The sequence below is a fragment of the Vitis riparia genome, chromosome 7 (genome assembly GCF_004353265.1).
Source record: "Vitis riparia cultivar Riparia Gloire de Montpellier isolate 1030 chromosome 7, EGFV_Vit.rip_1.0, whole genome shotgun sequence".
Taxonomy (NCBI): domain Eukaryota; kingdom Viridiplantae; phylum Streptophyta; class Magnoliopsida; order Vitales; family Vitaceae; genus Vitis; species Vitis riparia.
Window position 1 is genome coordinate 3,129,618 of NC_048437.1, and position 24,918 is coordinate 3,154,535.

Here is a 24,918-nt window from a genome sequence, read left to right on the forward strand (position 1 = left end):
TGCTTTCTATAGTTTTATTCTTTTTATACATTGGTACTATTTATTTGTATATGATATGATTTATTCATATCCTAGTATACTTTTTTCAATGACCAAGATATTTTATTGTATAGTTTCAATGATTGAGATTTAATATTTAGTATATATCGATTCAGTATTTTAAAATTTTTCTAATTTTTATATAAAATTATTAACATGTTGTAGACAAAAAATTTTAATGAATTAAATTATCACTAAATTGATTTTCAAAATTATGGCTTCCCAATTTAATAAAATTTGGACTCGGATAAATAATGAGTTATACACATTGGACATGTATTCAAAAGATGACATATGACGAAATTTTAAATGTTACAAAATTTAATCTCATAAATCAAATCAAATATTTTGACTGAAGTTAAAAAAGAATTAAAAATAAATATTTTATTGTTAATAAATTTATAAAGAAAACAAAATTCTTAGAGTTAAAAGAGAATTAAAATTAAATGAAGGGGAGATTGACCAAATGACTACATACAAGAAAAAAGACTTCACAAAAAAAGAATGTTTCATAAAATCTTTTTACAAGTTCGATAAATTGCGAAAGAAATATACATATGTTATTCACTTTTTGATAAAGTCATTTAGGAGTAATCCACCCTAAGTCCTCATCATTTACTTTCGTTATTTACTTTCAAATTGTGATCAAAACTTTTTTTGTAAAGAATATTAACACTAATATTATACCCTACAATTAATTGATTTTTAATATAAAGTTTTGTTCATATTATTTTTTTTATAATTTTTACTTGTTTTATAGGACTTTGCAAAATTTGTGCATACACATAAGGATAACAATGAGGCGGATTCAAGACGAGTCGCCTCCATCCCAATCTTGCCCTATTTATTTAAAATAATTCTCATCTTGTCCCATTTAAAAAATTAAACGGGGTAGTGTGGGTATGAAAAGAATTTCTTTTTTTGAATTTTTTTATTTTTTTTTATAAAAATTACTTTTAAGTTTTTTAATTACATTAAAATAAATATATTTTATAAATAATTAAATTATTATATTTTTTTATAACTTATTTTATTAAAAAAATATTTTATTATTCTCTATATATTAAAAATAAGAAAATAAAAATGAAATTAATTTAATTTTAAAAATTAATTTTATATATATAATCGAGAAGGGGTGAGGCTGGATAAAGCAATACCCGAACCCATTTTGGGTTTTCAAATAAATTCTCAAACTCACATAGTTAAAATTGAAACTCATCTCATTAGGAACGGGTACTTGAAAAAATTTATTTCATTACTATTCCTACATACACATCTCATTAAATACATTAGTATATAGACGCTCGAAAACAAAAATTAAATCACTATCAATAATGTATATTAGTTATAAATGATACTAATGCAAATACATTCTTCTACACATCAAGTGGGCAAGAATATGTAACAAAAACAAAGACAACACAACGGATAAAAAGCAAATACATAATACTAATGCCGCAGTGGTCCCATGGATTCCAATACCATAAAGTCTTCACAGCCTCACGTCACAGCCATGACGTCGTGGCTTATACCTTTTATATGTGTGTGTGTGTGAACCTTCCTCCTATGCCTCCAGGAAAGCTCAAAGGTGAATGAGCTCCACACAAAGGTGAACAACACTTCGATATTAATATTCCCCACATGCCCCAACCCTTTCAAAGTACTATCCCACCACCTGCCATGGACTTCCCACCACCCCTAAACCCTAATCACATCTTCATCAACTCCTCCTTTGCTCCCTCCTCCTCGGAGTTTGAGCCCTCCGACTACCTCCTCCTCGACGATGCATCCGATGAGGCGGCGGCGCCGGTGGCGGTGACGGGCGGCTCTTCCATTGGTGCAACTCCAATGATGAACACTACTACTAACATGCAAGTGGTCATACAAATATATGCATATTTACATATCCAGTGATAGTACTACTCGTTTTTTTTTTCTTTTTGTTTGGCAAGTGGGAAAAAGTGGTTTGGTTACAAGGGTGATTTTCTTTTATTTATTTTTATTTTTTTGTATTTTTGTAGGGAATGTAAAGATGGGGCGAAGAGAAAGAAGACGGATTTGGGGTTTAGGGTTGCCTTCAAGACGAAATCGGATTTGGAGATCATGGATGATGGGTTTAAGTGGAGGAAGTATGGGAAGAAATCAGTGAAGAACAGCCCCAATCCAAGGTAAAATGACCATCAAACATATCATATTAAATCATTTTTTTCCATTTTAAAATTATTACCGTTTAAACCCACGATGGATTAATTAAATTGGATCATGAGTTAATGATCATAGTCCTGATCAAGATGATGGTCTAGCAAGTGGATCTCATACTTCAAATATTTTTTTCTTCTTCACTGTTAAAGCTAACCCTAAGCTCAGTTCTTTAATTTATCACTAGGGATATGATTAAAGAAATGGATAGATCACTACCATTCTTTAACAAGAACATAGAATATATGCTTCTAATAGTTTGCTTGACTGCCATTGACTATACATAGATTCATCTCCCTTTTTCTCTCTCAAGAATGAAAAAATGATTGTTTTTTTGGGGCTTTTAAGATTGATTTATATTCTGAAGTATACAATATGTTGATGATTGCCTTTGTTTTTTGCCATCATGATCATACATATATGCTTATAATTTGAAGTACCCCACTATGAATATCCATTTTTGTTTGTATAAATGTGACAAAAATGATAGGAACATTGAGAATAATGCGTGCTCCACATGTAAAAAAGTGACAAAAAGCAAGAAAATATGTCACAAGTAGAACACAGAAAGTAAAGAGAACAAGAATTGAAATGAATTGTTTTCTTCATCTATTTTTGGTACCCTTTTTTTCCTTTTTCTTTTCCTTATCCTTTTCCTTTTCTTTTTTGTGCACGATATTGTACAACTTATGATTAATGTATGCTTAAGAATTACCGTTTGGTGGGGATATCCAATTAAGGGCTAATTTCATAATTATTCTAATGCCCTAGCTTGCAATTAGGGGCTGTTTGGGGAACCGGAAAATTTGCTAGTGATGATCACCCATTATTCTGAGTGGGATAAGGAGTGAACATGTATCATAAAGGTGTATACTAATGGGGTCTACTTAGTTGTTGCTTATGGCATCTTCTAACATGCAAGTGGGTTGTACTTGTAGACAAGAACCCTAGTGTAAGATCACATCTATGGATCTCTCAAGTGTGCCATGTTCAAGTTATCTGAATGACTGAGAGTTCTCTTTCAAGTGGGACTTGTACATAAAATAATAACAGGAGTACTATCACAAATGATGTAAAAGAAATTCAAACTTTTTATGTCTTTATGCTGTCTTAAAGTTAATGGTAGACCATAATAATGATCATACCTAAATACATGATGCACTTATCATGGAGGCATGCAAACAGACCTTGAAATTCCTTGTCGATTAAATATTGGCCATAGGCACGATTTAGTGTGATTAATCGACATTTTACTTATTAAATAAAAAAAATTACTTTTACCCTTCGTAAAATTAATTTTAAAAATATTTTTTAAATAAAAAGTAAACAATTATTTCTACTTTTTTTTTCTATTGCTCTGATAATGAGTGTTACAATATGACTCTTTTATATTAAGTTTGTTGTTTATTCTTTATCTTCACATTTGCTTTTTCTTTTTCTTCTACTTAAACAAGAAAAATGATTACAAATTGGCATTTAGTATGAATGAAACCCTTTAGATTAAGATTTGATGTGCATATTTTCTCTTTTGTCCCGTTGATTAAGATTTGATGTGTGTTCTTTTTGTCCTATTTCTCCTTTTAACGATTAAAGTTAAAATTATTCAAAACATACATTTACTAATTTAAGTTTGATGCACATTATTTCGTTTCAACTCTTAACTTCTCAAGAATTTTACTGTAAATATAGGAACTATTTCTCCTTTTACTAGTGAAAGTTAAAATTATTCCAAATATACAATTTTTAGGTTAATTTTGATGCGTCTTTTTCCTTTTCAACGCTAATTTCTCAATGATTTTGCTATAAAATAGGAACTACTACAAATGTGCAAGTGGAGGATGCAATGTGAAGAAGAGGGTTGAAAGGGATAGGGAAGACTCAAGCTATGTGATAACCACATACGAAGGAGTCCACAACCATGAAAGCCCTTGTGTGGTGTACTACGATCAAGTTCCTTTGATGGTTTCTTCTAATGCTTGGACTTTGCAAGCTTCTTCTCAATCTTCTTCTTCATGAATTCCCCTAGCCCTTTTTTTTTTTCCTTTCTCTTTTTCTTTTTTTCTATGCAGGTAAATCAAAGTATTACTAATGTTGTACCATGTATATTAATTCTTATATTGAGTTATGTGGGAATGGTGACTAGTGTATGATGTAATAATTTATAATCTTAAGTAAAATTAAGAGGGGATCCCTCTGATTGTACTAAGTACGCATGGGCTGGGCCCATTCATGGGCCTTCCATGAAAAGGGGCCAACCTATATTGACAGCTCTAAGCTATTTGTAGAAGTTACACGGCCCAACATTGTATGCTGTTTCTTTATGGGTTTGGAAAGGCCTCCTAAGGGAGAGAAAGAGGAAAAAGGAGAAAAGGTAAAATATTATAAAATAATAAATGAAGTAGAAGGAGAAGTAATGACTGTTTTATAATAATTAGTTTTTATTATAGAATGCTTTTATTAAAAATAAAAAATAACTATATTATTTTAAATGATTTAATTAAATAAAAATATACCATAGCATCATATTTGGAAAAGTTTATCATTAGTTTTTTTAAGAGTTAAATATATTTTACCTCTCAACTTTTAAATATATTTTACCTCTCAACTTTTGGCATATTTTATACTTTGCTTTCTTATATTCAAAACTCGACACTTTACCCTTCAAATTTATTAAAGAATAATACTTAGTCCCTCAATTACAAACTTTCAAAAATTATAAAATGATTTTTTTTTTTTTTTTTTTTTTATTCTGGTTTGAAAATTGATTAGAACTTGAGTATATTCAACTTTAAACTAACCGTCTTAAAGTAAAATTTTCCTAACGGCTTCAAAATGTGACAATTACTAATTTGATTTTTTATTATAAGAAGATGTTTGTATGTGCATTCGTGATTTTCACATGTAAATGCAGAGTTCTTTATATTTTAGCCTTATTTTTTTAATTTAACATGCTATTTATAAACTTTTTAATAAGTTTAGGGAACAAGATATTGCTCTTCAACAAATTTAGTTGGTAAAGCCTTTAAGTTTTGAATGTAAAGAGATAAAATATAAAACACGACTCAAAAGTTAAAGAAAATAAAGTGTATTTAACCTTTTGAAAAGGTAGATAAACGTGCAAGAGGGTGGGACCTGCTTTAGAGACTTCTAATGCCACACCTTCTTAAATAGGGCTAAAAGAATATTTAATTGGATAATTTGTCTTTATTTATTTTACAAATTTTACTTTGAGAATAAAATTGAAAATAAATGTAATTTAAATGAAAATTAATATATTTTATTTTCTTCACATTTTTCATGATAAAATAAATTGAAATTTTTTTAAATTTTCATTTGCTCCTATTTTGAGATCCAATGGCAAGTTAAAACAACTACTTCACATAAATATTTTTTGGATAAGGCCTTCAGCAATAATTTTATTTTTTAAAAATTATTTTTTCTTACAATTACTAAAAATTATTTTAGATGTTTAGATTTCAATGGCGAAGCACCGACTTGATTCAGGAGCTTTTCAGCGCGTGAAATGCACTTCCCAATCTTGATATAACGTTCAGCCACGCTTTTCTGAGGACCTTCATTACACCGCCACGGATTGATCCAAACAATTTTGCATACCGTTTAACTCTGCATGTTTTCACTTCTGGCATCGATCTATGTAAACATAGAAACCACATTGATCCGTTGTTAATCGACTTATTCAAGAAGGAAGTGTAGTCAATCTCTAGTTTCAGATCTAGTGGCTTGAATTAGGAGTAGTGCTATAGAAGATTTGGAGGGAGACCCAGGTGTTGTTTTTGTGATTTCTAGGCACCCATTTGAGGATTCTTCTCAGATCTCACAGTTTGGGCTAGAAGCCCTTGTTTCAAAAACTGGGTTCTGAGCGTTGTGCTGATTCTATTCTGGGAATGTGCTGTTTTGGCTCAGATCTTCGTTTAATCTGATATGGATCTTGGGACACCCGTTTGGAAGTTGTGTTGTTTTTCGTGGAGATTGAGTGCGTTTGATGGGACTTGATTGAGTAAAGGAGAGGTGTTGGTTCTACATCTATTTGGGTTTTGATTCTTGGGTTTGGGAGAAACATGTTTTGGAGGGAACGTGACAGGGAGAACAAAGAGCACAACGGTGGTGGACCGCCTTGTGGGCAGGTTCGAGTCCTTGTTGTTGGAGATTCAGGTACTGTTTACATTTGATTTTGATGGTAATGTTTAATGTTTCTATACCCTGATTTGCTTTTTTCTTTTATTAGTATTAATATTTTGTTTTTGGCTTATGATTACGAGTTTCTAGTTTTGTGTTGGGTGTTTTATGATTTATTAGTTATGAAGATTCACGATTAATATATGGCTACAGCCTTCAAATTTTATTTGAAAATGTTAAAAATGGCAAATTTGATCTGTGTTTGATTGGCTGATTGCTATACTGGTCTGAAGAAACATATCTTTTCACTGGTATACCAGAACCTTGATACAGCTCACAATCCGCCATATATGGAAAACCCATTGAACTTGACTGATAAAAGTAACCATTTCATGTTGCAAATAAAATGGGGTTTAGCCTTGGAATGATTCTAAATCCATCATCTTCCAGTATAGGAAATTTATTCTAATTTATTCTTTCTCAAGGCATGATACCCAATGCACATTTGCCATGAGCCATCTTTCTCCTTCCCAAGTGATATTGGTGAGGAGTATGGGCTGGTGCTATAAATTGCCGCTTTGCATTTTCCATATTGCGTTGCTGGATTGGTATTGTCTAGATATGCAGATCAGGGGAGATCCCTTCCTTGATGCAAATAAAATGAACTGTTTTATTCCATGAAAGGTGTGCAGAATAACAGAGAGAGTTGTTTACATGCTACATGTGGTTAAGTTTACTATGGCATATCTTTGATATCATCAATCTCCAGTGGCGCCGGAGATACTAAGTTCTACTCCAGTCCATAGAGTCTGTTTGATTGATTAGCCCCTGGTTAATGTCTTCACAAACTGATCATGCATTGGAGCATGCAGAACCTCATGGGTACCAGGAGCAGCATGCTATTGAACAAAGATAATCAGTTTCAATGTATTTGCTATGATTATGATGAATAGGATCAGAATAAGATAGGTGGGACTGCTAATATCACATAGTAATTGTGGAAGTTTATAGAGAAATACGTCAAGGCTTTAGGCAATAGATTATATTTAACAGCGATTAACTGCACTAGTTGGAAGGGAATGATATTCAGCTCTAGCATAGGAGCAGGCAATAGCTGACTATTTCTTTGAGTACCATGTGAAGAGATTAGATCCAAGAAGCCTAGCACTGCTCAGGTGAAGTAATGATCATTGGGACCTGCCCATTTAGCACCCAGGTAAGCAAGCGGATTCAATCTTGAAGCGGGTGAATTGAAAACCAAATTGTATGGTTCCCTTATGTGTTGCAAGATCCTTGTCACAGTCTCCTCATGAATTGTTTTGGGAATATGAACAAATAAAGATAAATGATTATGGCATATGAAAGTCAAGCCATGTAAGCATCATATTGGAGACTACCTATAGTTTTATGATAAAAGGTAGATCCTAGAGAGGATCACCATCATTTTATTAGAGCATGTTTAGCACCTAATGCAGCAAGGTATTCAATGTTTTGGCTCCCATTGTTGGAGAATCATTAGTGACCTCAGTAGCTCCAGAGGAGATAAAGAATGTTAATTTCCCTTAATTGAAAATTTTTCTTATTGGTTACACAGTAGAATGTTCCAAACTACAATGAGCGCTCCATGTCAGACTTATTTCCTGGATAAGTGGTGGGCCAATCACCTTGTCACAATCCTCTGTTGTTTTATCTATTACAACCAGGAGATTGCTTATGTCAGAAACTCATCCTGATTACATGATTTTTAGTTCTTTTCATTGTGATTGGCAAGTTAGTCATCTGACAACCATAAAATCTTTCTTAATAATCGAAAAAGGCGGTGGATTATCAGATTGTGAATTGTAGTGAATATTTTTTGGGGCCTAAGATGAGATGTGGTGAATGAAAAATAACATGCTTCCTTGTGTTTCATAGCAATCATATGGAACAGGGTACGAAGTTCTTTGCTCTGTTTTCAGTAGTGTGTTTTGCTTCTACTTAATAAAAAGTTCTTTCTGTATTATTGTTTCAATGCTTATCTTAACTGAAGTATGAGACATCACAGTCATCTAATCTGTTCTTGTGATAGGTGTGGGGAAAACTTCTCTTGTTCATCTGCTTGTCAAAGGTTCTTCCATTACTCAGCCACCTCAAACAGTCGGATGTACAGTGGGTGTTAAGGTAGGGAACAATATTCCTTTGTTTCTCTAAGACAACAATTCAGAGCTATTTGTCACAGTTTCCTCAATTTGCACAAATCTGTCAATGTGCCACTCTCCAAGATCCCAGTCTGTGACATATTGCTGGTAATTCAGTTTTCACCAAGTGTGTTCCTGTTTCTTTTGTGCAGCACACTGCTTATGGAAATTCTGGTAGCTCATCAAACAGCATTAAAGGTGACAGTGAGAGAGATTTCTTTATTGAACTTTGGGATGTTTCAGGACACGATCGATACAAAGAATGCCGGTCTCTTTTCTACTCTCAAATTAATGGTGAGTAGTGAACCTCCTTTCTCCTTTAAGCATCCTTGTCTTGATTGCTAACAGTGTATATCAAACTTGAGAAGAGAGATGGCACAACTCACTATTCTAACAGTGTAAGAATAAAGTCACAATTATCTCCATTCCTATTTAATTACCTTTTGAGTAAGTGAATGTTCTATTTGGTGTTTATAGAACAACGCATGTTTTTTTGTAAAAATAGTGTTGAAATATTGTGCATTTTTCTTGTCATTCATTGACATCTAGGGGTGGAAGTTGTGCTGGTTTGCTTGCTTGGATGCTGTTATGGTCATGAGTTGGGATGCTGTTAGTGATAAGTTCTCTATAGGAGCATCTATTTAATACTGGGTTTTTAATCCCTTGCATTTGTGCCATTTCCACTGAATATCCATAATTACAGTGTACTTCAGTACTTGCCTTTTCTAGCTTGAATTTTTTTACTTTTATTTTTCCCCTTCAGACTATGTTCAGTAATTGCATAAGAGTAGATTGAGGAAATGTTTTTTAAAAAACTTATTATTTTATATTTAGAGAATAATAATTTTACTATTTTGTTTTTTATTTTTAGTTTTTTTATGAAAAACAACAGTATAGTATATTAAGTTAAGTAAAAAATAAGTACAAAGAAGGATGAGAGATCCTCCAAAAATTACACAAAAAGAAAGCAAAAACCTCCAAGCTCAAGAATCTATACAACATAATTTTACTATTATGTTTAAAATCTATGTTCTCCAAAATGATGAAGCCAAATAACTTTTTGCCTAAGTTTATATTCTGCATTACTTAAATTATGAGTGATTGCCAGCAGGTTCTATGGCTCTCTCTCTCTGTTTTGTTTTGTTTTCCCTATTGTAACAAATAGAGCCATAGCACCTGTTGCAATGTGGGCCATCTACAATATTCAACTCTAAGAAGATTAACGGTTCAACATTTTTCATTGACATGCAATACTTGGGCAGGTGTTATTTTTGTTCATGACCTCTCCCAGAGAAGGACAAAAGCAAGCTTGCAGAAGTGGGCAGCAGAGATTGCAGCAACTGGGACATTCTCTGCCCCTCTAGGATCTGGAGGCCCATGTGGCCTTCCTGTCCCATTCATTGTTATTGGTAACAAAACTGATATTGCTGCAAAGGAGGGCACGAGAGGGAGCAGTGGTAATCTTGTTGATGTTGCGCGCCAGTGGGTTGAGAAGCAGGGTTTGCTTCCATCTAGTGAGGAACTTCCCCTGACTGAGAGTTTCCCTAGCAGTGGAGGGATTCTTGCTGTAAGAATTTTAACTTTAAGCATATAATTGCATCAACGTCTGTTGTTTCAAGAATATTTGGTTGTTTCTTTATTAGTACGTAATAGAATGGTTCATATCTGTTGGACTTGCACAGGCTGCAAAAGAAGCAAGGGTTGATAAGGAAGCAGTGATGAAGTTTTTTCGTCTGGTCTGTACCATTCTTATTCCTTTGTTCGCTCTATAAGCCCTTTTGTTTTTGCACGGGACATCATCTAACTTCATCAAGCCACCTTTTTTTAGTTGATCAGGAGACGATATTTTTCAGATGAATTACCTGCACCAAGTCCATGGTCTATTTCACCAGTTCAGGGACCTATCCAGCGTGCAGGCGATAATTTAAGTGAAGACAACCAGTTTTACAAGAATACAAGGTGTGTTCTGCTGAACTGCTACATTGCTTTTTTACATGCACATGTATCTACAGGCTTTTGAGTCCCAGTGGGGTTTGGAGTTTGAATGCCATCTTAGAAAGCAGATGATGATGATTTTTCAATTGATAACATTTAGATGGTGATCAGTAGTGACAGAATATTACTTTTCTTTTCCCTATTGTTTGGTTTCTAAGTTGGATAAAAAGAAGATAGACCTTGGAATCTTACAACTTAGAGGGGTTGGAATGATTTGTTGTGGACTTCTATTTTTTTTTATAGGAATTTTTTTGAACCTGAAACCTCCAACAAACCCACCTGAACTCTGTGCCACTTGAGCTAGGCCTCAGAGGTGGTTTGTTGTGGACTTGTAATCTTTTCCAACTTTTCTTATTTTGATCTCTGGCTTCTTGCCAACCAAACACACAAAGCCATGGAAACAACAAATGTGGCTCTGAGAACAATGCCACACTTTATGCAAGTGAATTGTTGTACCATAAAAGCTGGAGGGAAATTTGCCTTGAGGCCTGGCTCAAGTGGTAAAGGGATGGAGAGGGTTTATGGGAGGTTCCAGGTTAAAGTTCCAATGGGGACAAAAATTTACCAATATAAAAAAAAATGAAAAAAATAAAAAAAATAAAAAAAATAAAAAAAGAACTGGAGGGAAATTAGGGTTACCCATTTGTTTGTCACACAGAACACACTTTGAGAGGAGGTGTTGCAAGACTGAAATCATCTATGAATAAAATATTTTGAAGTTGGAAGGCTGAAGAAAAAATTATGCCTTGCTACGAGCCGTCGTCATACAGTGGAAACTATCGATGTCCCTACGTTTCATAAACAAGGTTAGGGTTATGAGGTTGGGCCTGTGTGTCACGGAGAAAGATGACTGAACCCTAGTTTTGGAATATGTCTCATTGGACCATAATCACCATACCAACTATACATTTACTTCTATATAACATTTATAACTCGTTATCATCATATTTTCTTCTTTCTTCTTGTTTTACTCTGTTTCCAGTCATGCCCTTTACCATTTTTTTTCTGGTGTTTGCAGTTTAGGCGGTGACCCTTACAAGTACAACGTGCTCCCCCCGCTCCCCGCTCAACGCAACCTTACTCCACCTCCCACACTCTATCCTCAGCAGCCAGTTTCTGTGGCTGAGAACTATAACCTCCCAAGATTCGCCCTGAATGGTTCCCCAGAAATCATCAACACCAGACAAAAGCGTGCAGATATTAATGTCTAAGAAGCGGCTCTGATCTCAATTTCCTTGTACAATCATTTCTTTTCCCTGGATCTTCGATGGGGTGAAGCCATACAATGTATGGGTAGAGGGCTACTGTATTTTCCTTTTTCTTTCTCAGTTTGCTTGTAAACATATTGATTGATTCATTCATGGTTGTGGGTACTCATTGTAAGGTTCTTTTTCTTTTCAGTTTGGTAAAAGAAAAAAATGTATAATGATTGATTGTTGATATTGAAACAATGACAATTCTTTTGTGTTGAACTCTTTATTATAGAGAATCAGTCCATATTTTTCAAAGTAGCAACAAATTATTTTGTTAGTTAAAGATCATCTCGAGTCATTTTTTTAGATTTTTTTTTCTCGAAGTATAAAAGATTTTAGAAACTGCCCAACTTTTTTTAAAGAATTTTCCCATCTTCAATATTACAACCAATTGCCAATCATACTTTTATTTTCAGAATATAAAAGGAATTAACCACTAATTGATTCATAATTTTTTTTTTTTTTTTAGGATTTTAAAAGGAAAGCTTAAAAGCTTAAAATAAAATGGAAATAGAAATAGAAATTGTGTTTTAAAAATTTAGGGAAGTATTTAGAATTAGTAAGTAAATAAGGGATGGGTGAGTCCTATTCCAACTTCCAACCCCAACCCCAATATCTTCTACAACCTCAAATATATTTGTTTTTGCTGCATTTGAAATTTCGCATACAGGTTGTAATTAATTACAATGGAGTGGTGTGGTCACTGTGGAAATTTTGGAGTGTTATAATCGTTGTTGAAAATTTTGCAAGGTAATATGCCTGAGATTTCTCCTACAGTTTGAAATTAAATTAATTAAAATAGAGTGGTGTAGTCACTCTGGAAAATTTGAAGTGGTTTAGCCATTCTGGAAAATTTTGCAAGGTAGTATGCCATGTGTTTCAGGTTTTTTTTTTAAACTCATACATAATAATTAAACAATTGAAGTTTGTCTCTATCATGTTAATCTAGCCTTCCCCACGTACTTTGTTTAGACAACTCAAGCCACTTGATATTGCTAAGTTAATATAACCTTTTTTTTAAAACTCACATGTAACACTTACACAATTGAAGTTCGTCACTGTTAAGTTAATCTAGCCTTCCTCACATACTTAGTTTAGATAGCTCAAGCCACTTGAAATTGCTAAGTCAATTTAATTTTCTTCATATATTTAGCTATTGTACTAAGTAATGCGCGAGCTAGGAACACAAAACCTACACTTAAAAGTTTGGAAGATTTAGAACTTATATTCCACAAGAATACTTTACAATGCTAAAAAGGCTTTCAAGTGCTTAGTGTCTTGACAATGAAGTATTCTCTATTTCTTGGCACCCAAGGAGAACACCTTACAATGGTAGAAAAGTTTTTTCTAGTGTTTGGTGCCTCCCAAATGAGGTCCTCCTCTATTTATACACAAGAACTTCTTACAACCTACAAAGGTTCCTCATATCTCTAAAATTCTTTATAAACCCCCTTACTACAATGACCATGGCTTTATGCCTTTTATTTATTTATTTATTTTTTATGGCAAACTAAATTTTGTGGCAAATGTCAAATTTATGACATTTTTCCATGAACTTCACTAGCAAAATTATTTATGAAAAAAAAATTAGGGAAACTTGTGTTTTGATGGGGCCATTTGGGAAATATATGCTTTTCAAAACCTAACTTTATGAAATCTGAAAACCAGTTTTTAATGTGGAAAATTATATATTTTTCATGCACTCTGAGCCAGTTGCATATTTTGTGTCGAGATTTTGCCTTTTTTTTTTTTTTTCCTCCCATACCCACCATCCACCTCTCCCTCCCTCCCCAGTGAAACCGGTCGACACTTTGCCAGCGTCATCACCGGCCGTCACTCACACCTCTCTCCAGTAGACAATCTCCCCCCCTCTCCCTTTCCTTTCCCTCTTTCTCTCTCTTTCCTTCCTTTTCGACATCACCAAGAGAGAAGAAGGTAGTGGCAATAGTGGAGAACCAGGGTCGGAAGGAAAAAGGCGCGGCTGGTTGCTATTGACGACGGCAACCAACAACTCTCACGATCATTGATGGCGACGGCAATGGTGGCAGCAGAAGCACCGACGTAAGGAGAGACGTCGAGGAGGGACGGGAAGGAGGCCGATGAGGGCGAGGGCGAGCTCACCTCTGGGTAGAGGTTAACATAGGTGCTCCCCTCTGGATAGAGCTCCTCTCTCTCCTTATGCTGGTGCTTTCGCCGCTGCCGTCGTCAATGATCACTAAAGTTGCTGGTTGCCACCGTCAATGGCAACCAGTCATGCCTTCTTCCATCCAGCCCTGGTTCTCCACCATTGTCACCGCCTTCTTCTCTCTTGGTAATGTCAAAAGAAAAGGAAAGAAAGAGAAAGAGGGAATGGAAAGAGAGAGAGGGGGAGATTGCTGACCAAAGAGAGGTGTGAGGGCGGTTGGTGATGACATCGACAAAGTGTCGGCCGATTTCACTGGGGAGGGAGGAAAAAGCGGATAGTGGGTAAGGAAGGAAAAAAAAAAGGCAATCTCGACACAAAATATGCAGTCGGCTCAGAGTGGATGAAAAATATATAATTTTCCACATTAAAAGCTGGTTTTTAGATTTCATAAAGTTGGGTTCCAAAAAACATATATTTCCCAAATGACCCCATCAAAACACAAGTTTCCCAAAAAATTACATATTGCTACGAAATTACTTTTTGTTTCTAAAAATAATTTACACCATGAACTCCATTTTTTGCCTCAAAATTATTTATAACAAAATATCACTTTTAACCACAAGTTTACATTTTATTTTTAAAAACAAGAATAATTTTCACATAATATGTGACATTTTGTTAAGAACTTTACTATTTAATGAAAATTATTTATAATAAAAAAATATTTAAGGAAAGACATATTTTAATTTTTGTTCAAATTTTTTTTCCATAATCTAATTTGGGGTAGAAAATTATCTTTTGTTTTAATTATACATGCGCCCGCTTTTTCTATAATAAATTAAAAATTAAATAATTAATGTTTGCCTATTTAATCATTTATAAAAGTATCATATAAAATAATCACTAATTATATAAAAAAAAAGTCTTTTTATTAAAGCATAAAAAGTTTGAAATGATAAAAAGTGGGAAAAAAAAAAACAATCATTTGATTTTTCTTTTATGTGAGTTTAACAATTATAATTTTGAAGATATAAATGAAATTTCTAAAAATTTAATTAAAATATATAAATTATGAAGCTTGCATGTTATTTTAAAATTTTTAGGAAAAAAATTTTATTTATAAATTTAAAAAATATAATGAATTAGATAAAATAAGATAAAATAAAACATAAAAAAATAGTTTCATATTCTTAATGTAGACAATTAATATTTTTTGTTTTTAATTTTTTTATTTACATAAGTATCATATTTTTTTAAATTTCTTATTTTATTTAAATTATAGATAATATTTCTAGCATGCCAGACTTTGTCTCCAAATTTTAAAAACCTCTTACTCATTTCAAATTTGTTTATTTTTATTCAAAATCCTTCTTATCATATATAGATAGCCAGAAAAACTCGTTCCATTGTCATTCTTAGCATTAACAACACTTTCCATAGTTTTCAATCCTTCCCATTAAACAATACCTTTTTTCGACTAACATTAAAGTTAGAGCCTTCAGCTTGAAAAAGTAATAATAAAAGTTATTTTAATATATAAAAGAAATTAGGAGTCCCTCTTACATAAAATAATGAAAATAATGTATAGATAAATGAATTCTTCCTTCCAAATAAAGAAATAATAAAAAATAGTGAAAATAATAATAAAAATTATTGAGTTCCCAATTACATAATAAAGAAATTACTAATAAAAGTAGTATTTTATTGATATTTTATGGATTTTTAATATTGAATGGATAAAAAGTAATTAACTATTTGTAAAAAGAAAATGATTAATTCATTAAAAAGGAAAAAAATCCCCAATTTATAAAACTAATCTCTTATATTTTTAAATTTGAAGAGTAATTTATTTTTTACATAAATATCTTTCCATATTCTGATTATTTGTATATATGTTTTTATTTCTATAAGAAAAAATTAAGGATATTTTTGTCCAAAATGAATAATTTTTTAGGGAAAAAAAGAGGATGGTTAGTTTTAATAGAATAATCAATTTAAATCCATTGAATTTGTCGATCATTTGTTACACTTAAAATAAATAAATAAACAAGTTAATAAATGTAGCTGGAAATTTAGGAAATTAAGTGATTCATCGAAAATTAAATCATTATACTTGTTTAGCAGATTCATTAATTACTACAAAATCAATACATATTCTTCTAAAAACCCTGAGCAAAATTCTATAAATTAACAACGACCTTACTTTTTTTATTAAAGCTCTGCCTCGGACTCTTGGTTGCTAGACAGAGTCTCCTTCACCTTCTCTGCCGTCATTTGCACTGCTTCTTCCACCACCTTAGCTGCTGATTTTGCAGATTCCTCCACCGCTGCCACGGCTGATTTTGTAGATTCCTCCGCCGCCTCTTTCATCCTCCCTCCGGGGCCGTCGCCTTCTCCCATCCTACTCTGTGCTATATCTCTGCTCCTAAAGCTGATAAGAAGCTTATCATAAGCCTCACTTACATTTTTATACCTTCTATCACATTTTCTTATTAAATAAAAATCAGGTTTAAATTTAATAAATTATTGTCTATATTTGTTAAATATTTTTTTTAATTTCTAGTAAAAATTGATTGGAATATGAAGCATGACCAAAAGAGACAAACAAACCAGCAAGAGGGTGGCTATGGAAATCATGAAACTTACTCTAAATTTGGAGGGGAAAAATGCAGCTGCAGTTGATTTAAGAAAGACTTGGCTTTGTTCCAAGTACTAATTTGAGACCTTGATAGTAGAGCCAGTGTATCTGTTAACATCACTAAAGTAGATGGCTTCTCATCCTTGTTGGTTTCAACATTGTTTTGTCCTCCCTGTCCATCTGCAACATTATCACTGCACAGACTTTGAGGATAGAAGATGATGATGATGATGATGAAGAAGAAGAAGAGAAACCAGGCAGTAGAAAAGGTTAATCCCCTAAATCTATCCATATACGCCTCTAAAATAGTGGAAGTTTAAAGGGATCATTTTACATTTGGTTTTCTAGTTATGCCTGCATGGTGGGTTTGAATTCTTGAACACGTTCAACCTTGGGGAATAGAACGTTGCCTCATTCACTTGCATGTAGGCTCTCAACGTTTGAAAGCTTCAATTCAAATACTAGGAAATTATATTTTTAAAATTAAAAAAAAAAAAAAATGTGAAATAACATAATTACCCTCTTTTTCTTCGTCTACGTACCTGGACTTCACCATAAAACCTATCCCTATCTTCCATGGAGCCAAAAATAGGATCTAAAGGGAGCAAAATAAGACAAAAAATAAGATTTAGGTGACGTTTGTTTTTTTGACTTTTTGTTGAAAGTAATTTATTTTCAGAATTTAGAATTTAGGTTGTTTGTTTTTCTATTTTTTTCATGACTTATTATAAATTTTTTATTGAATATAAAAAGTCAAAATATTTAGTTTTTTTTAAATAGAAAAAATAACATATTGATTTTTTTTATTTTTTAATACTTAATATAAATAAAATATTACAAAAACAAACAATCTAACTTTTAACATTATTAAGCATTAAGTTTTTATGTAAAATTAAACAAAAAAACAAATACTAGCTTAATTTATTAATAACAAAATTTCTTTCCAAAACTAAGATCATAGGATCAAGACCTAATTTTACATGATAAATTTTTTATTTTTCCCCACTCTAAACCCTACTTGAATCTATCAATGCTTTTACCCGTTTTCCATCACCCTTTTCCTTTTTCCTCTTTTTATTTTCCTTCTCGAGTGAAAGGGAAGAAAATGAAATGAAAAAGGGAAGGAGTTAGGGGATGAAGATGAAGGAAAAATACAATCTCACGTATGTATTTTGACTTAAGAATGAAAAATGAAATTGGAGGTGGGAAAGGGGAAAAGGCGGCGTTGGAACCATACATTATAGGGGGAGTGGAGTTATGGCGTTTACAATTATAGGTGGAGTCGAGTTGAGTTATGACATTTACAAGGAGCCAAGGTGTGCGTGCCGAGGGTTGGCTGGCTCCTGTAGTAGGAATTAACCTTCAATTTTCAGGATACTAGTTACCATTCCATCAGGCTATTTATGAAAGTATGATGCGATTCTGCCGACCCCTTGAAAGAAGTTCCTTCTAACTCCCCCTCAACCACTTTGGCTCCCCCCTGGTGTTTGTTTTAGTTGAAGGTTGGGTGGATCTTTATTGTGATCTTAAATATGAGTACGGTAAATAAATATAGCAGCGGCTGTGTTGACCTTCGAGCTACCAATGTTGGCAATAAATAGGTTGGCGTAAGAAACCGTGGTCCACACTATCAATGGTGTTTCCTCTGAAGCAGACACGGTTGGTAGGTGATCAAGACTCAACAGTGATTCAATAAAACAATATTTATGATTGAAAACTTTGGTAAATTCTTGCCCAAGAAGATTCTAAAAAGAAAATGGAGTTGAAAAGAAAGGCAAAATTTCCATGCTAGGAACAAAAACTTTCAACAAAATCAAATTATCTTAGTTTATAAGAAGATTCTCTCTATTCTTCTACTTCCATAAAATTTGAATACTTACCTTCCTTAATATATTAGATCGATGAAATGTTTTTTGTTCATTTTTATTAAAAAGAAATAATTTAAGTAAAATATTTCTCTTTTAACGGGTTTATTTCCTTTGTTTACGAGATTATTTTCTCGTGATAAGTTATGAAAAAAATTATAGAATGAAATGCTATCTATGCCTCAATTTTGGACTAATAAAAATTTTATTGATAGCAAAAAGGATAATTTTATCATTTTTCTCACCTTTATATATTAAGATCCGACTTTACTTATTTATTTATTTTTAGAAAAGTAAATATTTTTAGAGTTTGTATTTTGATAAATTATATGCTTAAATTTGATTAGGATTAAAAAATATTAATTTAAGGTTAATATACAGGGTTCATGTGGTTTTATATTAAATTTGCATAAATAAAAAAAATAAATTTGGAACAAAAAAATGGTTGAAAGTGTTTGAAGTATGTATTATTAAAATTTATTAATAAATTTGATATTTCCTATTGTGTTTAATTGTTATCTTTTTTTTTCTAATTAATATCCATTGTATTTTTTTTTTTTTAATTGATATCAGACTCATGATGAGAAAAATCGTGGGAACAATTATTTTGAAGATGAAGTGGGACCTTGCCTTTAAGGGAGCTTCTATTATTGATATTTTTATCATTTTTCTCATAGATAGAACTTGAAGAGAAGATAAGAAAATACTTTACTCATACCCAACAAATACTCGTGTTTGAATTTTTCCAAAATAGGCAACAAGATAAGGAAATATGGTTACATTTGGGTCCTTGGGAGTTTGGTTTGGACTTTACATTTCGGAATAGCTTTTTCAAGATCCAATCGATAGTATAAGGAGATATCGTCACTTAATCGTCACACCTATCTCACTGCTCTTATTATGTCTCTATGAATCTGTAGAAACCAAATTAATTGAGGACTTGATGATCTGTTTCAACGACTGTGCACATGTATGAGATCTCAAATATCTCACTTGCTGAAAATAATCCATTAAAATAAATAAGTGGGTCACTCTAGCTATGCTAACAGCATACTTTAAAGTAAGAGCCAATCACAGCCCACCAAGAATATCACAAAAATGGTAATATTTATTTATACCTTAGTTTTGGTCCCATTATTTAATTTGTATCATTTATTTATATTTTGATTTTTTTGTTCTTTCTAACTGTATCCAACGGTTCGAATTCTGTTATAGAAATCAATGACTCACATTGAAAGTTCGAAGTGTACTCTTTCCGTAGTTTAGCATAATCCTGAAACCTAGAAATGTTGGGTGATGGTTATCAGTCATTTCATCATATTAATGTGGGTAGGGCTCTCTATTCAAGCCTACATCGAATCAATAATAATTTATTCTCGTGAGCATGGATCATCCCTTCACTAAAAAAATAGTATAAAGTTGGCTTCAACTGAAGCAATACCAGATACTTCCATAAAGTAGAGCTAGCTGATAAACCCTAGCAGAAAGAAGACTGCAGCTCCAATGGCTTTAGTGAGCTACCCTGAAATCCTCGTGGCAGTCATTTTCTTTCTCTTTATTGGTGGATTCTGCAGCAAAAAAGGAGTGCCATGGAACTGGCCCATTGTGGGAATGTTTGCAGGCCTCCTCTTCCACGTCCACCGCATCCATGATGAGGCTGCTGAGATTCTCGAGAAAACTGGGTGTACTTTTCTATTCAAAGGGCCTTGGTTCTGTAACATGGACATGCTAGGCACCACTGATCCGGCCAATGTGCACTACGTTATGAGCAGTAATTTCTCTAATTTTCCAAAAGGGACTGAGTTCAGGAAAATGTTTGAAGTTTTGGGTGATGGGATTTTCAATGCGGATGGGGAGTCGTGGCGGAACCAGAGAAAACTTGGTCAATCGATGATCAATAATCCGCGGTTCCACCGGTTTCTGGCGAAAGTCACCTACAATAAAGTGGAGAAAGGGCTTGTTCCGCTTCTTGATCATCTGTCGGAGCAAGGCCGAGTGGTGGACTTGCAGGACGTGTTCCAAAGGCTCACGTTTGATACCACCTGCATGTTGGTGACCGGCTTCGACACCAAATGCCTCTCCATTGAATTCCCTGAAGTTCCGTTCGCGACGGCCCTGGAAGACGTTGAGGAAGCTGTATTTTATCGCCATGCTTTGCCTGAAACCCTTTGGAGACTACTAAGGTGGCTAGGGATCGGAAAAGAGAAGAAACTCCGGAAAGGCTGGAAAACCCTGGATCATACTATAGCTGAATATATATCAATGAAACGAGAAGAACTAAGCAAAGGAATCACCAAATTGCGAGAAGATGAAGATGGTGCCGATCTGTTAACCTCGTATATGACTGAAGATAACGCCATGGGGTTGAAATGTGACGGTAAGTTTCTCAGAGACACCATTCTAAATTTCATGATCGCAGGACGGGACACTACTAGTTCAGCCCTCACCTGGTTTTTCTGGCTTGTTTCCAAGAACCCATTAGTAGAATCCAAGATCAGAGAAGAAATCGAAACGGCTATACCCGAAAAAGAGGATAGAAAAGGACGACACATATTCAAGACAGAAGGGTTAAACAAGCTGGTTTATCTGCATGCCGCAATGTGTGAAGCTTTAAGGCTCTACCCACCTGTCCCATTCCAGCACAAGGCCCCAATTCAACCAGACGTCCTCCCAAGTGGCCATAAGGTTGATCCAAAGATGAAGATCTTCTTTTCTGTATATGCAATGGGCAGAATGACTGCAATATGGGGAAAAGACTGCTTAGAATTCAAACCGGAGAGGTGGATATCAGAGCTAGGAAAGATCAAGCATGAGCCTTCCTACAAGTTCTTTTCATTCAACGCTGGTCCGAGGACTTGTATAGGGAAGGAGGTGGCTTTCACTCAAATGAAGGCGGTGGCCGCCACGATAATCCACAACTACCATGTTGAGATGGTGAAAGGTCACCATGTGGCCCCTAACGTTTCCATTATTCTGTACATGAAGCGTGGGTTCAAGGTCAAAGTTAGCAAGAGATGGGGTGGGTAGAAATGTCGTGTTGTTTGATCTTTGTTGCATGCATGAAAAACTACCTACCTAGCCCGCCTTCTATCGATTTCAATCTCAAACTGTGTCAGTTGTACTTGTGTCTATTTCAATGTCCAAGTGTGCTCAGTTTATACATACAAAATGGAATGAAAAATATGAAATCTCTTTCCAGCTATATATTAAAAGAATTTAAAAATCACTCTATAATTTATAATTTAGTGAATATTATTTATGTCTTTTTTAATAATATTATGATTAATAAATTTAAAATTTATAAATAAAAATATTATATTATATTATATTGCACAATATATTAGTATTATTTTAGATTGTATCATTTCACATATCTTTTATTTTTTATTATTTTTCCAATTAAAATTTTAATTTTTTAATCAAAATAGGATAAAACAATAAGAAGAATCTCTAACTTTATTAGTATTATTATTATTATTATTATTATATTCATATGTAGAGGTTATAAATAAAAAAGAAAATTGGATTGAATAAATGAAAACTTAATCTATTTCATTGTAAATTAAATATGATATATAATAAATTATTCTATCTCTTAATTTATCCCATATTATATTCCATAAATCAAATGTGTGAAGTAGGCTGTGATATATAATATAAACCTAATATGAATTCCACAACTGAATTCTATATTCCACAACCACAAGGATTTGAAGATGCTACTCAACCTCAGTATGTTTGCAAGTTAAATTGAGCCATTTATGGTTTGAAAGAAGTCCTTCGTGCTTAATTTTAATACTTTAACTTGTTAAATTATCAATTTTCCTAAAAGGTTAAGCATGTAGGATTTTGGCTTACAATGTAAACTATGCTCTTTAACACTCTTTCTCACGTGCAGCCTTGTACCCATATTTAGACAAACAACTACAAATAGTCATGTGCAAATTATGGAAAGACAATTTAAACACAATTTCCTATCAAGCCAAGATTTAATTTCATGTTAGGTTTGTAGGATTTAGATTCTCAATGTATATCATGTTTTTTCACATAATTTTGTCAGTCTTGCCTAATATGTCATCATTTCTAGTCATGTTGATCTTCTAATGTTTGTTCTCCATTCATCTTATGATATTACGTATAATTCTCCTACTTTATATTGATCATGACCTTATTCTTACTAGCTCCTTATCAGCATTACCTCAAAGTTGTTGATCTTACATTAAACATTTATGCAAAATATATATTTTTGGATTGCTGAAACATACATTTTATTTATAAAGAGTGTTGAATTTATACATGAGCTTGTAACTAAAATGACATTAGAATAGCAGAAAATCAAGCTACTAGATAATGAACAACTACTTTCTATAAAATAGAAACCAAATCCTGACCAAATAAAAACAAGAAAATATTTGGATGTTGCAGATTTTATGCAAGACTCCAACTGCAATATTTAATTTCAAAATTCAAATTCCAGCAGATACTAAGGCAAAATTCAAAATTCAACAAAATCATTCTAGCTTGGCTATCCTCCATTAATTTTTCCATGAAAGATCATTGTGATCTTCATTATTTTCTTGACATTAATGAAGGAACTTGCTCTTCTGTATCATTACATTTAAATCAAACCAAGTATGCTACCTCTGTTTTGGAATGCACAAATGTGAAAGAATTCAAGCCTTGTGGTTCTCCTGCTTTGTTTCACAAAAAAACTCTCCTCATTTGACGGTGGTTCATTATATAATCAATATATCATTGAATATCATACTATGGTGGGAGCTCTCAATACTGGCATTCACTATGCCAGATATTAAATATTTTTTTCTTTCCTTTTCTAGCACAATGATACTGTTGAATCCAATGAATTATGCATACTTATGACATTTAGAATTATGTGGGGTGGGAGGGTGTGATCTTAAATATGAATAATGTGATCAATAAATATAGCAGAGGGCAAAGCTGATTTTCTAGCTAACATTTTTGACAAAGTCTAAAAGGTTGGTCCACATGCAATAACAATGGTATCTACTCTGATGACGACAAGGTTGGTAGGTAATAAAGACTGATAAGATACAATAATATTTATGATAGAAAACTTTAGTTAAATTCTGGTCCAAGGAAAATATATTCATAAAATGAATATTGGGTTACATGAACCTGGGATTTGCAAGGGAAAGGATCTACTTAAAAACTATTAACTCAAAAATATTTTTCAAGAATTTATCCTGAAAACCTGTTATTTTTTAAAACAAATTGGAAGTGTTTTCAAATATTTTTCTATTTTTGAAAACATTATCGAATTCCGAAGCAAAAACAAAACCACCAATGATATTCCTTTTTTTTTCACCTTCTATATAAATAAATTAAACTTGTATTATTGAGAACATGAGATAAGCAAAATATTTTAGTCACCTTGCTAATATACTTTGTTGCAGTTATGTTCAGAACACAACTTCTTGGAAATATGATAGCCAGCTAGATAAATATTGTAAATTAGCAAGTGAAAAATGATCATTTTGAGCATCATCATCAGAGTTGTTTACGAATGGTTTTTCCCATAGTGGCTTTGCAATATAAGGAAACAGTACTACTTTTGAGAGGGTCTCTTTATTGCCGCACCTATCCCATTGTTCATTTTTATATGTGATAATTGTGTTTTGAATCTAGTTGGATCAAAAAATTAAGTTTTTGGTTCATATAAGTTCACTATTTAAGATTAAAACCTAAAGGAAGTGTGAAAATTAAGAAGAAATATATAAAATTTTTATCTTTCCAAAAATGATCTTTATTGACTATGAAAAAAAAATAGAAAAAAATTAATTTAAATTTTATTCATTTTGAAAATTTCAGTAAAATTTAATATAATTTAGTGATTTGGAAAAAAAATACACTATTTTCAAAAAATAAATAAAAATAAATTATTATTATTTAAAAATCAAACATTTTGGAAAATATATATTTTAAAAATTATGTATATAAAAAATAACTAAAAATATATCAAATTTATTTTTTTAAAATGATATATTTTTATAATATATTTTTAAAAAAATTAGTTTTCTAAAAATAATAAAATTTTAAAATAATTATTAAAAAAATTAAGATAAAAAAGTTTCTCAAATATTATAGTAGAAAATAGTTTTAAAGGATATATTGGTCTCTTTATATTTTATATTATTCTCATCAATTATGTAACTTTTATAGGTCAAATATTTATTTTTGGGCCCAATGAATCCAAAAGACAATTATCCTTTTTTATTTATATCTATGGTTTTGGTACAACAATTTGCTCACATGTTGAAAATGAGCGTAAAAGATCAAAAAGTGGGTCATGCCATGGAAAGATTTTCTACAATGAATTATGTGATATTAATAGTCTTATTTATTTATACTTTGACTTAGATTTTATTTATTTTTAGTTCAATTTTATTTATTCATACCTTAATTTTATTTTCTTTTTTATTAGGTTTATATCACATTTCTTTTTCCCTAA

At 32.4% G+C, this 24,918-nt stretch overlaps 4 protein-coding genes across 4 annotated transcripts; 3 read left to right on the forward strand and 1 right to left on the reverse strand.

Moving 5' to 3' along the window:
* Positions 1–1,650: 1,650 nt before the first annotated feature.
* LOC117917845 (probable WRKY transcription factor 51) lies at positions 1,651–4,525 on the forward strand. Its single transcript, XM_034834273.1, has 3 exons — positions 1,651–1,910; positions 2,061–2,207; positions 4,050–4,525. Exons 1-3 carry the CDS (start codon positions 1,681–1,683, stop codon positions 4,252–4,254), a joined length of 582 nt encoding a protein of 193 aa, XP_034690164.1. The 5' UTR covers positions 1,651–1,680; the 3' UTR covers positions 4,255–4,525.
* A 1,226-nt stretch (positions 4,526–5,751) lies between these two features.
* On the forward strand, positions 5,752–12,019 carry LOC117919275 (small GTPase LIP1). Its single transcript, XM_034836415.1, has 7 exons — positions 5,752–6,411; positions 8,444–8,535; positions 8,705–8,846; positions 9,815–10,119; positions 10,235–10,288; positions 10,381–10,511; positions 11,566–12,019. Exons 1-7 carry the CDS (start codon positions 6,318–6,320, stop codon positions 11,756–11,758), a joined length of 1,011 nt encoding a protein of 336 aa, XP_034692306.1. The 5' UTR covers positions 5,752–6,317; the 3' UTR covers positions 11,759–12,019.
* A 4,005-nt stretch (positions 12,020–16,024) lies between these two features.
* LOC117917273 lies at positions 16,025–16,863 on the reverse strand. Its single transcript, XM_034833494.1, has 2 exons — positions 16,572–16,863; positions 16,025–16,356 (listed from the first exon to the last, which is right to left on the reverse strand). The coding sequence occupies exons 1-2, from the start codon at positions 16,853–16,855 to the stop codon at positions 16,137–16,139; spliced, it is 504 nt and encodes a 167-aa protein (XP_034689385.1). The 5' UTR covers positions 16,856–16,863; the 3' UTR covers positions 16,025–16,136.
* A 3,006-nt stretch (positions 16,864–19,869) lies between these two features.
* LOC117917527 (alkane hydroxylase MAH1-like) lies at positions 19,870–21,632 on the forward strand. The gene has a single exon (XM_034833833.1). The coding sequence runs from the start codon at positions 19,932–19,934 to the stop codon at positions 21,453–21,455; it is 1,524 nt and encodes a 507-aa protein (XP_034689724.1). The 5' UTR covers positions 19,870–19,931; the 3' UTR covers positions 21,456–21,632.
* Positions 21,633–24,918: the final 3,286 nt, after the last annotated feature.